Source organism: Gouania willdenowi, chromosome 10, assembly GCF_900634775.1.
Source record: "Gouania willdenowi chromosome 10, fGouWil2.1, whole genome shotgun sequence".
Lineage (NCBI taxonomy): Eukaryota > Metazoa > Chordata > Actinopteri > Blenniiformes > Gobiesocidae > Gouania > Gouania willdenowi.
In genome coordinates this window covers 19361679-19375478 of record NC_041053.1, presented here as the reverse complement: position 1 = coordinate 19375478, position 13800 = coordinate 19361679, and the positions used below count along the sequence as shown (strand labels likewise).

Genomic DNA, 13800 nt, shown 5'->3' with positions numbered 1-13800 from the left:
CATTTAGTGAGATAACAGTGCAAAACACTGAATATATATGTTTCATTTTTTTTTTTATTGGATTGGCTTTTTGCAATTGTAATTTGTACACAGCATTGTGCAAAAGAAAATTATATATTTACCAGCATAAACTCCCTTTGGGTAGAGCTGTGAACTAGAAACAACACTGCAGTACAAATCAGAACATTCCTGTCTGTCTGCCCACGTATTTTCATCGTCTCTGGTGAGGAAAGTGTCTACTTGAGTGGTGAATCTACCCTCTGGAGGACTCTGCTGTGATGTCATCACAGGCTGCATCCATGGTCGCTAGCAGGGACATTTGGGTGTGTGGATGCTGGTCATATTTCTTCTACCTCCAGGAGAAGAAAAACTCCTTCTATTGGGGTTAGGAATGGTGAATAAGGAGCGAGATATTCCGCCAGCATCCAATCATGTGCTGCAAACCACTGTCTGACCACATCTGATTAATGAAAATGCACATTATCCCAAACAACCAAATACTTCAGATAGTCTTTAGTTAGGCTCCTCTCATTCTCAGGAATTATGTCAGTGTAAGGAGTGTCTAAAAAAATTCAGCAGATGTTGTGTGCTGTAATAATATTAGCTTGACAGATTTTGAGAGCTGGTTCAGCAATTTTGTATGTAATGACCCAGGCAATATATTGAGGACTATTACCGTAGTTATATAGAGAACAGCTATTCAGCAGACACAAGTATAGTTCATTTTGACTGATATGACATGAACAATGATAATGTTCTAAAACAGCAAAGAGTTGTCTGAAAACAATTGGTGCATGTCCAAAAGGATTTGCAATTTGTTGGAATGAGAACCTATCACTACTATAATGTGCACGAATGACAACGCGACTGAGAAAAACTGCAATTATTATGTATTTCAGCTGATATTTTTTGCCTACTGGTTTGAAGAGAAAAACAGAAAAATAAGAAAAACAGAGCTGAGGTCTTTACTGATACTGAAGGACTCTACTAAGCGGCAGCATTGGTAAACACACTTAGATACAAGCAAATACATTCAGGTGCATAGCACAGTAAGTGCATGAGTGTGTTTTTATGTTTTTGGTCATGTGGGTCAAATGTGTCGGTCTTTTTGTGTATGATGCACTATGTGTGAGTTGTAAAACACGCGCATACTCAAGTTGCATTAGAGGATGAAAAAGATGGAATGCATTAGGTGATGCCATCATTTCACCGAGGGGGCATCTAAGGCATTTACAACCTGACAATCATCTCACTGAAAACATATTGAGTTCATGATCTGATCGCAGATTTGTCCGGATTTAAACACTATTCAGGCTAATTCTTTATACAGCTTTCACTTACAGTCTTCCATCCAGAAAACATTGACTTGTCCTACCTTGTCAAAGTATTTGAGCAATAAGTGAAAATTCTTTAAGGTTAAAGTTAGGTTTTAGCTGTGGTCAAAGCTCATAACTTCACTTTGGCGGTAATAACCTGTCAACTGTTTCGCATTAGGAGGTTTAAAAGTCTACGTACACAGTTGACAGAGCTGACATAGGCTGACATGCCACTGTATGCAGTCATGGGCCCTAAATGAGAACCTAACGGCATGGATGTGACAGATATGTGCCTGCATGTGCTCAGCACACGATTAACTAGCTGTTAGGAAGGCAGACAAGGAGCGACAGACAGAGAAAAGGAAAGACGGCTATTATTTGGAATTCGATTAAAGTTTGAATAAAATCAGTAGAAACTTATATTAATGAAGTTTCAGGTGCTGAAACCGTAGTAAACTCTTTATGATTACTGTATGCTTAGAGTGAGTATATCAGCTTATTTGTTATGTACTATTGCTTTAATTGTACCTTTTTGGACTTGACTAAAACTAATACAACAGGTTTTAATGGGTTTTCAATTGCAAACTTTGCTTCATTAATCATCAGTCATAAACAACCTGTAACCATCATTTTAGAAATGCATTTTTTTTGCTTAAATAGAGAATATTGTGTTTTATTTATTTTTTTTAAAAAGGCACAATTGTATTTACATTGCATTTTCATGCAATTCCCAACGCAGCACACTGATGACATCAGCGGGCGTAAAAGTGGCCATTAGTTCCACCTCATCACTGAGGGACAGATATAGCATTGCAAGGCTTTCATCAGACTCATACGACAGCTGAGACGAGGGGGCGGAAAGGAAACCTGGACGGATGATTATACACATTCAATGTGGCTCTCCCATCTTCTTGCGATCACCCCGCTGGCTGATGACACCTTTTGGCTACTGCACGTGGGCATGTGTGTTACAAAGACACACACCAAAGCATAATTACAACAGTTTGTGCTTGTATGTGAACACACTGGAGGCCTTTGGATTAAACGGGTCCATGAGGTTCAACTTTCTGAAGTTTCTTCATGATTGTTTCTGCATGTATGTGACAATGCATTAAAGGATTCTATTGGCCTATATAAACCAGGTGATATACTGTACCTACAGTATATCACCTGGTTTAAGCCCCAGCAACCTATAACCCTCACAATATTACACTTTATTATTACTATTATAGTGTTTCTGGTTTGTTGTGTAATCAGATTACAGCTATATGTTATAAAATTGGGGATTATTTAGGGTGATTCTATTTTGCATTATATGACACATGAAAGATAATGCTGACACAAAGGGTAGGGGAAATTACTTATTAATGAGTAAATTAATTGATAATCTTTTGACACCTTATTTGTTAATACAACTGTGGGTTCTCCCAGTCTGTGTTAAACTAAAGCATTTCCTTTAATGTAGTGTGACTGTAAAAAGTGATTTTATGTTGTTTGTATAAAATAATATAGTGAGGAGGTTACACATATTTCATCCTTTTGTGTCTTTATTTGCATGTTTAGTATTGAAATAATCCAAAAGTAACTAAAAGTAATAAGTTACATTACTTTAATATCATGGTACTTGGAGTTACTTACTGATTCCATTTTTGAACAGCTGGGTAACTTGTAATTGTACCAGAATACTTTTTTTTTTAATGTAACCTTCCTAACCCTGCATATACAACACATCTTTGCAGGTGCATTCTGATTGCCTCAAAATGTTCTGTTTTAATATACAACGCCAATGGATTTAACTGAGGGATGCAAAACAAACCTGGCTTTTACAATTTCACTTTAAAAACAAATAAGCCGTAATAGATGCATGATTGACAATTAATTTTAACACAACACAACATTAGGATGATAAAAGGCGAGAAAGAGCTTTTTACTCGCATCAAGTGACGTCATTTCTACTGTAGATTACATTTTGCATTATTACAGTCCCTTTTGACAAGTATTACCTAATAAATGGGTTAGGGATTATTCCCTGTGATGGGCTCAAAGCACAGAGTGAGATTAGGTTATGGTGACTGTGAATGTTTGATAGGAGGCAGTACACTCACAGGGCTGTGATTTTGGGGCCAAACACCTGGCTTTTGAATTACAGGTGGTAAGAACTTGAAGGGCACATCTGGATGGTGAGAATTTTTTTTTTTATCAGGTCTGTAGTTTCAAGCTTTTGATGTTGCAAAGCGAGGTGTGTGAAGCCCAATCGTAATCACGGGAGCCTGTTAGGAGCTTGCGCACACATTTTATTGCTTTATTCTTATTGGTGCATTTGACCTTGTTGCATTTGGTGAACAGATGTAAATAAAATGGCAAACTATTCATTGCAAATGTTGTATTTGGTAATATTTGAGGATAAGTCACTCACACGTTCAGTCACAGTTCTGGAGCTCTCACCTCTAATCCAGACTGTTGTGACGGTCGGATGCTTGTTCTGAACTCTTGAACAATGGTCTGAAAATATCAAAAACTTTTTTAACAGGCATCATGTAGTTTTGTTTGAAAGTGAGGCGTAGGAACACTCAGCGATCACACACAGTCAGTTCACATGTACATATATATATATATATATATATATATATATATATATATATATATATATATATATATATACCAGTGGCGAGCCGTGCATTTCGCACCTAGGCCTTCAGTGATGTCCTACACTGAATCAATCCACCTCTTAATACCATCATTATGACGTCATGTCTCTCTAAACCATACATTTATACAGAAACAAACATAGTCGAGTACAACTACTTTATTACTGGAGCATTTAAAATCAATACATCCATATTAACAATTAAGAGTAGTAAAGTAAAAGTTATATGATCGCTTGGATACTGTCACAACTTCAAAATAAAAGGCATTTAGTCTACAAAAGTCGACTAAACAGCACATTGTCGCACCCGTAAAGCAGTTTCATTCATTCATTTCCGACAGTGGTGAAATGGTGTAGCCTACTCCGTCCACTTTGATATAGATTTAAGCGAAACAATTCAGTCCCTTCACTGAAGTAACAGGTGCGCCAGGTACCGGCACATTATGGGCTCTGTCTCGACGGTAAAGCGCAGGTTGCGCCCGGCGCGGCACGGCACAGACCGCTCCGCCAGACCGTCAAGACAGGGCTTATGAAATAAAATCACAAAAATATAGAAAAAAAACAAAGAAAAAAAAGCTTTGTACTCACCAAAACGACTATCCCCGCTTATTTGAACACAAAATCCATCCTCCTTTCTTTCCTCAAGAAGACTTCAATGACTGTGGAGGCTAGTGCTGAAAGCCGAGTCTCTCTGAACCTGTGAGCCAGGGATATCGCTCGTAGCTGCTGCTTTGAAAGTGGCGCACAAGCCCTTTTCCTGGCTGGGACAGGTTAGCTAGCGCGGGGGTTGGACGACCTAACGGGACACCAGCTTCCATTTGGTTAACGTCACTCTACTTTGCATAGCGGTGCCTCTCACTAGTGCGTATCCAATCAGAGGACGTGAACGTCAGAACGTGTCACGTTCAACATGACGCCTGCTAGCTGGCCCTGATGTCGCCATCTCAAAATCTGATTGGTTATCACAATCTGTCTGTTTCAGTTCATTTAAGTGTACAGGCGCCCCCACTGTTAATTCTGAAGGCCCCGGGAAGATTTCTTGGAGCCTGGCAACACGTGACAGCTCAAATATGATTGGATGAAAGCTATAAGATAAATATACAATCCTGGAAGCAGCGCAACCAAGAGGAAGGCTATGAAATGAAGAGAAAAGACTATGAGGAATAATTTAATACATATTCATGAAAAAAATATATTAAAATGAAATTTATTTTCTGATTATGTTTAGGCCAGCAGAGAAGGCCTTGCTGGCCCTGACGGCCCACCACTGATATATACCTGAAAGGGTATTTTATGTTGGCATAAGGGTCAATATTCTCTAAAATTAGCAGCTCAGGGTCCATCGTTTGTGGCAAGAAATGTCTTTGCCAATGATAGAACAAACACAAGGCCACCGTGAAAGAGAACGATACAAAAACTGCAGATTGTTAGTTTTACACCAACTCCAAAAACTAACTTTAAATGTGATGTTTCTTCTTCAGATCAGGTAGGTTCCCACTGCCTCTGTGCATACTTGGTGAAACAGCTCTGTTTGATCTTAATCCATAAGCCTTGAGAGAACTGCAGAAATACAAATCGAGTATTTCTGCAGTGAACAGAAAAATGAAGGCCTTCATTCTCGACTATTGACATACAGGTGATATTTTGTTCAAAGATGCATTCAATACACTGTCAAACACCTCATAAATGTTGTTTACAACTATCTCCAAGTCAACATGCATCCGTGTTTCATGTCACAATTTATTTACCAAGTCCTACAGATCCTGTTTTGGGATTGCACATGGTATTCAAACTCGGAGACAGAAAGGAAAACAACTCAAGCCCACTTACTAGCCTTGACACATAAAGACCTATCAGGTCCCGTTTGCATTTCAGAGCCACCCAGGTGCCGTTTGTAAAGCTGTAGTGTACTTGATGCTGAGTTGAAGAGGTGTCATATTTGGAATTGCTTAAGCATGCACTGTTTTGTTGTCTGTTCAAAGCCGTGTACTTCAAAAGAGCAAGGCTTATTAAGTGGAGCTGAAGTTGCCAGGACACCTGTAGATTATTTTGGAAGTGATATGTCAAAATCTGTTTGGTGTGCCACAAATAATTTCAAAGGTGCATGTGAGTTGTGCTCCTCTTGTATCTTTTGTTTGGAACAGACACACTGAAAATACATGCACACATCTTAACCTAAGAAATGGAGAGAAAAAAAACAACATTGTGACAACCTGAGTGTTTATTATCTGTTTCTGAGCCTTCAGAACTAAAGTGAGTATGTGTTGTTTTAGACTTACCAGCATAAGTTTTTATTTACAACATGAAGAGGTGTCTGAATATAGACAGGCTGCTCCATTTGTCCACATCTGCCGCGTATTCTAGTTTTAGATTGATATCTGTTTCAATCTGAGCTTTCTGTTTTACTCCGCCTGTATTCATGTTGCAATCTGTGTGAAATGCACCTGAGAGGAGGCTGGAAATCAAGCAGTTTAAATATAACCCACTTATCCCGAAATGCGCAACAGGTGTCGGGTGCAAGAGGCAGAACAGGAGAACGCGCTTAACGACCGTCTCAGTGTTCGCTTTCGGCAAGATAAAAAAGCTGTCCCAGCGAGGCAGAGTGAAGCTCTGAACATGAGATCAATGGAGCATATTTAAAAGACATTAGAGAGTAGTCCTACTGTCACATTCCTGTGATAAAGCATAGGAATCTAGCCTTCCAGCGTACGGTATACTGTGTCTCTATGAAGACTGTCCTCCTGTGTCGTTCCATGTGGAGATGAAAGATGGAAGATGGCGAGGAGCGTTTCTGAATTAAGCTGATTTTGGGTCATCCGGCCTTACATGACTTCTCCCCAGTGGAACAAGTTAAGTCAAAGGGTGAGGGCAGAAGAGAATGGGTAGCTGCCGGCCCCGGAGCCCCTCATTCACTATCTAACTTGCTCACATTAAAGAGAGCTCTAATCACTGCGGGGTCTTAGCCAATGATGTGCTTATCAAACGGCATATTTCAAAAAGGCATCTTAAAAGGCCCGAGGGCAAAGAGGCAATAAGAGCACATTTGTATGTGGATGAAAGGGAAAAGTGTAGACAGACCTTGCATCAGAATACAGCAGGGGGAGATCATTAACATCTCCTGCATAATATTCACAACCAGAGAGAGAGAGAGAGAGAGAGAGAGAGAGAAAGAGAAAGAAAGCAAGGTAAGCCAGCGCAGGAGAGAGGAGAGAGTTAGTTACGGGATGGTGCGGGAGGGCCAGGAGAAAATGAATGTTTCTTTTTACCATTCGTTCTTTTTGTTTTACACAGTTTCCAAAAGAATAGGAGAACAAATAGACTTTTGAACAAAGGCAGGTCTCTTGAAGTGGAAGCCCTTTGGGGTATGAGGTGGCTCCATCGTGGGTTGGTGAAGCCACAATGCTACACTTCTCTCACACCTCCCTGCAGAGCAGGCCTCGTACGTGCACTTTAATAAGCCTTGAATCCAAGCATACAATTCCTTAATACATACCATAGATTGCATGTATTTCAGCATTTTGGTTTTGGTCTAGCATGGCCAGAACATGCCTCATGTAACCAGGTTAGTTGAGTTGGTTTATGTGCTGCCTCCCTACACAAGGAAGGGCTGGGAAAAGCATGGTCTACTTTAAAGGATAGAATTTTCATAAATTGTGCGTGTACGTGCGTGTCTCTGTACAGTGTGTATTCATGCTGCAAGGCTTGTGTGCACAACACATAACCCAAGATCCAGGTTTAGGAGAACAATTACTATAATTATTTATTTTTTCCTCATCACCCCGTTCTCTTTAATCCATTTCTATTATAGATTAGTTTGCATTTCTAAATTATTTCACAACATGAAATTACTCAGAAGAATAGAGAGGGGAGGGATTTAGCCTGCAAAGAATAAACAAGACTTGAGTCATTTCCCGACTCAAACATACAGCAGAAATCCTTGCCTTAGGAGCAGCAGCAGATGGATAATGATGGTGCGGTGATTATTATAACTGTTCTTGTATTCTTTCTAAAAATCCAAAATAATCTGTTCTAAACCTTGAGGGCAAGGCTCAGCTATTCCTTTTCAAAAAGATACTCTAACCTGCACTGATACTCCCTGATTGTGTGTTACAATAACTCGTTTTGCATTGACAGAATACTGCCAACTTTCTTTTGAGACTATTGCTGTGCGATGAATTACATCTGCTGGTTGAAATTATTCAGACTCAAACTTCACTTTTCTATCAGCTTAGAGAAAATGATTTCTTTAGATGTTAGGTTTGAAAAGCACATTTGTGTTGGTTCGTCTACTCAACCGTAAAAGCCACTGTTAAATCTCTAAATCTGAAGTGAAATTAAATTTTAGATAAGGCCAATATTTTCAAGAGCAACTTACATAAGATTTTCTCATTTTCAGTCTATAGGCAAGAGAGCAATCATGTATGAGTGTTATCATTTTTATGGGGTTTTTTTGCTGGAGAAAAAAGATTAAAACTGAGGGTCTTCATGTGATTAAGATGTACAGATTTACTGTAACATCAAGAGTGAATTTCTGAGATGTGAGGTTATGGTATTAACCCCTTGATAATCTGCATACAATTATCATGTACGAAACATGAAGGACAATCAGGGGATTATTCTGTGTGATGAAATAAAAGGCAGGATGTCAAACACAATTAAGATGTGTTTCTATACTAGCATCATAAAACATTGTGGTCAACAAAATAAAAATCTGAAAACAAATGAACATATATTTGTATTTTTATTTATGTTTAATTTCTGGGAGGATATCTTGTACACCAAATATCCCATTGGCAGTTAAGCGCATTCAATGTGTTTAGAAGCCAGAAACAGTCACTTGTTTGAACAAACACAAATACAAAATAAAGATAACCACAAAATAATGAACTGCATGTAAATAACATACAAAAGAATCCCATGCCTACTCAGTAGGTAACTTCAACATTCCAGCTCTCCAAGTTGTGAGGATATTTACAGAAAGATTTTACAAAAATATACTTTATAATTTTCATCCCTTTTTTTCTTACATTCTGATAAAATGAAGCGGTGCCTTCATAGCTCATCCCTTTTCCTCCTTCTGAACAGGACTTACATTCTCTAACAAAAATATTCCCTCAAACCTTAAGGCGAGATGCAGAACATCTTCTCTCCCTCAGCCGGGTCCCAACATCAGCAAGGCTTCACAAAAGGCACCAAATAACGGGAGCGTTTGATTTTTTTGAAATGTTATTCCTTTTTCTCTGTTTTTCCATATAAGTGATATGTCACATGTGAGAAAGAGAGAAAGAGATCGTACCAGTGGATGATATTTACAAACAGAAACTAACACCACTCTTACTCATGCTTGAATACTTAAGAGCTTTTTTTCCTCAAACAATGTCAAAACATATCACAGCATCATCACCACGGAATAGAGAAAATATGTAGAAAATATGGCCCTGTTCACTTCAAATAATACAATGCAAATATGCAAATAATTGTGTTCACATCAGTGGTACCAAAGAATGATAAAAACGAAACATGGCACATGTACAATATACATATATGATAGCTTATGTATATCATTAAATGTCTTTTGTACTGGATGTGAGCCTGTGCGGGCAAACGTGCCTCTGCACCTTAACTTGTTAGTACTGTCTGTCTTTGTTTTTTGTACCTAGAAGCAGAAAGCCACCATTGTCAGTTCGTCCTCTGTATCACGGGAGTCGAAAATTGTATTTCAAGTGCTGCGTTTGTTTTTGCAAAGACAAAAAAATAACTATTTCCATCTTTTGATGTCTTTGCCCAGTCCTTGACATTTGTCTTTCACTACACGGGGAGCAGAAAAGTGCTTTTTGAAGGAATAAACAAACTCTTTCTTATGCTGATTTCTTTCCCCTCAAAACACCTTAAGAACAAAGAGGTGCAGGAGAGGATAAAACAGTTTTTGATCTTGCACACTCTTAGCAGATCTCGATTGTCCTTGGGGAGAGGGTGGTCTGCAAGTCTGACAGAGGGGTGGGGATGGGGGAGTTGTAGATGTTGGATGCAACTGAGGACGGAAAGGATGAGGCAACTTGGGACTGAAAGGTATTGGACATGGACACTGATGGGTAAGTGGTCGCAATGGAAGGAGATGGATAAGAATTGTGGACGGGAGAAGAATAGCAAGAGGTGACAGGAGAGGGGTAAGAAGAGACTGGAGAGGGGTACGAAGTGATGGGAGAGGGGTAGCTGGAGGCAGGGGAGGTGGCTGCCACCGATGCTGTTATCACCACTGCTCCAGTCTTCTCTGCTTTCTTGTCCTTCTGTCGTAGATGGATCTTTGTGTGCCTTTTCCTTTCATCACTACGAGCGAATTTGCGTCCACAGATCTCGCAGGCAAAAGGCTTCTCACCAGTGTGAGTGCGGATGTGTGTTGTCAAGTGGTCACTGCGGCTGAAGTTGCGCATGCAGATGCGACACTGAAAAGGTTTCTGACCCGTGTGGATGCGGATATGGCGAGTCAGTTCGTCGGACCGCGAGAAGCGTCGATCGCAAGTCTCTACGGGACAAGCATAAGGCCTTTCGTGTGGAGGCGTCTTACTTGGTCGAGTGGGGTACTTGCGCATGCGGCTGGGCTTGATCAACTGGGACTGGTAGACACTTTTTAAGTCCTGTGAACCAGTCTGAGTGGCAAATGCCTTTATGGTGGACAAAGGGGTGAGAGAAGGTTGGCTCGACTGAGACTGGAAGGGCTTTTGGTCTGGGGGCACCAGGCTGATCTCTCCCTGCTGCTGTGGGAAGAGGTAGTCAGGTATCATAGGTACAGGAAAGCTGGCACTGCAAGTTTTGCCATTTGGGTAGGCGGGGGGTGGGTACTGAACTGTTCCTGCGGAGCTGGCAAATGCCTGGCTCTGGTCTGGGAAAATGTCGATATTGGGACTGGAGTATGTTGGTGCGGCTGAGTAGATTGGATTGGGCTCACTGTGGTGGATTGAGGAGCTGAGGCTGGAGCTCTGAGAGGAAGTGGAAGAGGTAGAAGAGGATGAGGTGGAAGAGGACGGGACAGTGGAAGAGGACGATGTGGTCTGTGAGGCCGAGGAAGAGCTGGAGCTGGTTGTGACGTTGCCCATCAGACCGGTGAACAGGCCTAAAATGGGCTCCGCCCAGAGGCTGTTGCTGCAGGTGGTGGCAGGCTCAAGGGTGAAGCGGCCTGTGTAAGAAATGGGGGGCAGCCTCTGGGTGGGGTAGGTCTGCTCCAACACTGGCTTCTCACAGTTGAAGGGAATATCAGGTAACGTGTCTGCAAGAGCACAGAGAGAGGAGAGACATTAATCAAACTGCCAAGACCAAGACAGAGGAGGTGAGGAGGGACACTGGCAGAGCGATGGACACTGTGTCACAGCTTCTGTCACAGATCAGTCAGCCCCCCACACACACACGCACACACACAGAAACTCCAACTTTATAATTAGCATCAAATGCAGCTGGTATGCGCGTTTCATTATATTTTGTGTTCATTTAATAAAACTCACTCACTGAATATTTCTCCTTCTTTTGAGCAAGCCTACACACACGCACACACACATGCACACACGTGCAGATTCGTCAAGCCCCTGACGCAGCTACAAACAATTGATTACTAAAAATGCAGTTCAGCAGCATTTAGGAATGTAATTTAAATTAGGCAGTAGAAACGTCCAGAGGCATGCTGTGAGTGAGCAGTTCTTAGAGACTGTGTGGTTTTAAGAACTTCTGCTTCTACAGAGGTTTTTTTTGCATTAAAAAATCCAATCGATTTGTGCAGTGTTTTTCTTGAACATTTTTATCAGAACCACAGATAAATGATTTATGTTAAAAATGAAAAAAAAGTGTATAATTTTTTTTTTCCTTGCTGTAGCTGAAATATTGACAGTTATTTATGATTTATGTTAAAAATTAAGAAAAAAACATATGTAATACTGTTATATGTTTATTTTTATTTACCAGTAGATAAAATAACAAATACTGTTTACATTATAATCTATTGTTTTAAAACAATCATATTTCTTTTCCACAGGGCTGATAATTACATTTTCAAAACACAATAACCTAACATGTATTAAAAAAAAGAATAAAAATATTTACCTCCTGTTAGGTGGTCGTATGGCTCTCCTGGCTCCCCGGAGCCAAAGCCTGCACCTTCGGGTGCAGAGGCAGTGAGGAAAGGTGTCCCTGCAGAGCTGAGCATCATCACCTCCTCCAGCTTGGGATAGTTATCCATGGGAGAATGTGGGAAGCTCAGGGGTTCTGAGATCTGCAGAGTTGGGAGGATCATCTCTGTCTTGGCTGCAGCCATCCTCTGCTGGTGCTGAGGCTGCGCTGGTGGCTGGTTAGGGTAGCAGAGAGGCTGGGTAGAGCAGTGCCTCGCAGGTGCTGGGAACCGCTTCTCTCAGCTCGATGACTGTTGCACACTGGTGATGTCGGCGAAGATGCTGTTTGTTGATGCCTTGCTCCGAGACCTTGGCCCTCCACTTGTCCCGTTGTTTTTCTCCGTTTTTCTCTCAGAGATGAGTAAAGATCCACTTGTCTTTTCAGAAGAAATCAAATGTATCCTTCATACTCAATGATCCTAAGATTCATTTGAAAACAACCATCAAATCAAACTTGATTTTTTCTTCTTTTTTTTTTTTTAATTAGGTGCTGACCTTCTTGGATGGATGAGTTTTGAGTTGACTTTTTCACTTTTGGTGTAATATTGCTGTCAGGGAGCTACTGCTATGTGTTTCTCTGTCTATCTCTGCTCTAACAGTTGCTCTTGTTGGCTCTCAGGGCTCTTTCTGAGCTCAGAGGTTTCCCCGCTGCTTTTATACCCTCTTGCCGTGACGTAGATGTCCATATATGGAGCGGAGGAAGCCCATATTTAGTCACTGCAGCGGAGGACATGACGCTGACCTGAGGGAGAGCAGAGGAACAATATTAAGCTCCTGCACTAAATTGTGCAGACAACAGCGCTCTGCTTCAGCCCGGAATCAATTCCTCTTCATAGATGAACGGCTCCAGCAGTCACCATCCTAATTCCTGCTCTCTGCTCTTCGCCCCATTGATTTGATTTGTATTTCCCATCTGTGCAGCGAGTCGCGCTGCTGCCGGAAAACCCGGCTCCGCCGTGCCTTATAAGGTCGTGACTACATAAGGACTTATTCCGGTGGGTTTCCATTTCCCTGTCCTTATTTGGGACTTCCTGCAGCAGAGAGCGCGCTGATCGCTGTTTGGCAGTGAATGAGAGGCTGGAGAGAAAACCATGTCCAGCGCAGCACAAACCAGCTCCTGTGTTTCTCAGCCTTCACTGTCAGACACACATTTAAATAAACAACACTCACACGAATGGATGGAAGTAATCGTTAATATAAAACGACTGGTAAAGTGAGAACAGAAACGCACCTTTGGTTTCGTTTTATGCTTTTATGTTTGCAGGAAATGTCAATCCGGTGCATTTTTTTTTTGCATTTGAATAATTCACTATAAACGAGTGCAGTATTCTCAAATGGGGGTACGTGTACCCATAAGGGTACCCAATGGCACTACAGGCTAAGAGAGAAAGCAGTGTTTTTTTTTTGTTTTTTTTTGTTAGAAATGATAATCATACTTAAAATTACCAGCAACTCACAAGATGACAACAAACACACACACATACTAAATAATAACAAGAGCAGACAAACAACAACAAAATACACAAAATGGCACTAAAAACATATACACTAAGAGAGAAAAATACCTACCGCACTGTTACCAGCAACACACAAAACGACAGCAAATACACACAAAATAAGAGAAGAATATACTGAGTAGTAAAAAAAAAAAAAAAAAAAAAAGGACAGACAAACAAAAACAAAA

At 40.7% G+C, this 13800-nt stretch overlaps 1 protein-coding gene across 1 annotated transcript; it reads right to left on the bottom strand.

Annotated features, from left to right (window-relative positions):
- Positions 1-8815: 8815 nt before the first annotated feature.
- egr1 (early growth response 1) lies at positions 8816-12754 on the bottom strand. The gene is made up of 2 exons (XM_028460068.1): positions 12052-12754; positions 8816-11227 (listed from the first exon to the last, which is right to left on the bottom strand). Exons 1-2 carry the CDS (start codon positions 12260-12262, stop codon positions 9906-9908), a joined length of 1533 nt encoding a protein of 510 aa, XP_028315869.1. The 5' UTR covers positions 12263-12754; the 3' UTR covers positions 8816-9905.
- Between the last annotated feature and the right edge of the window lie 1046 nt (positions 12755-13800).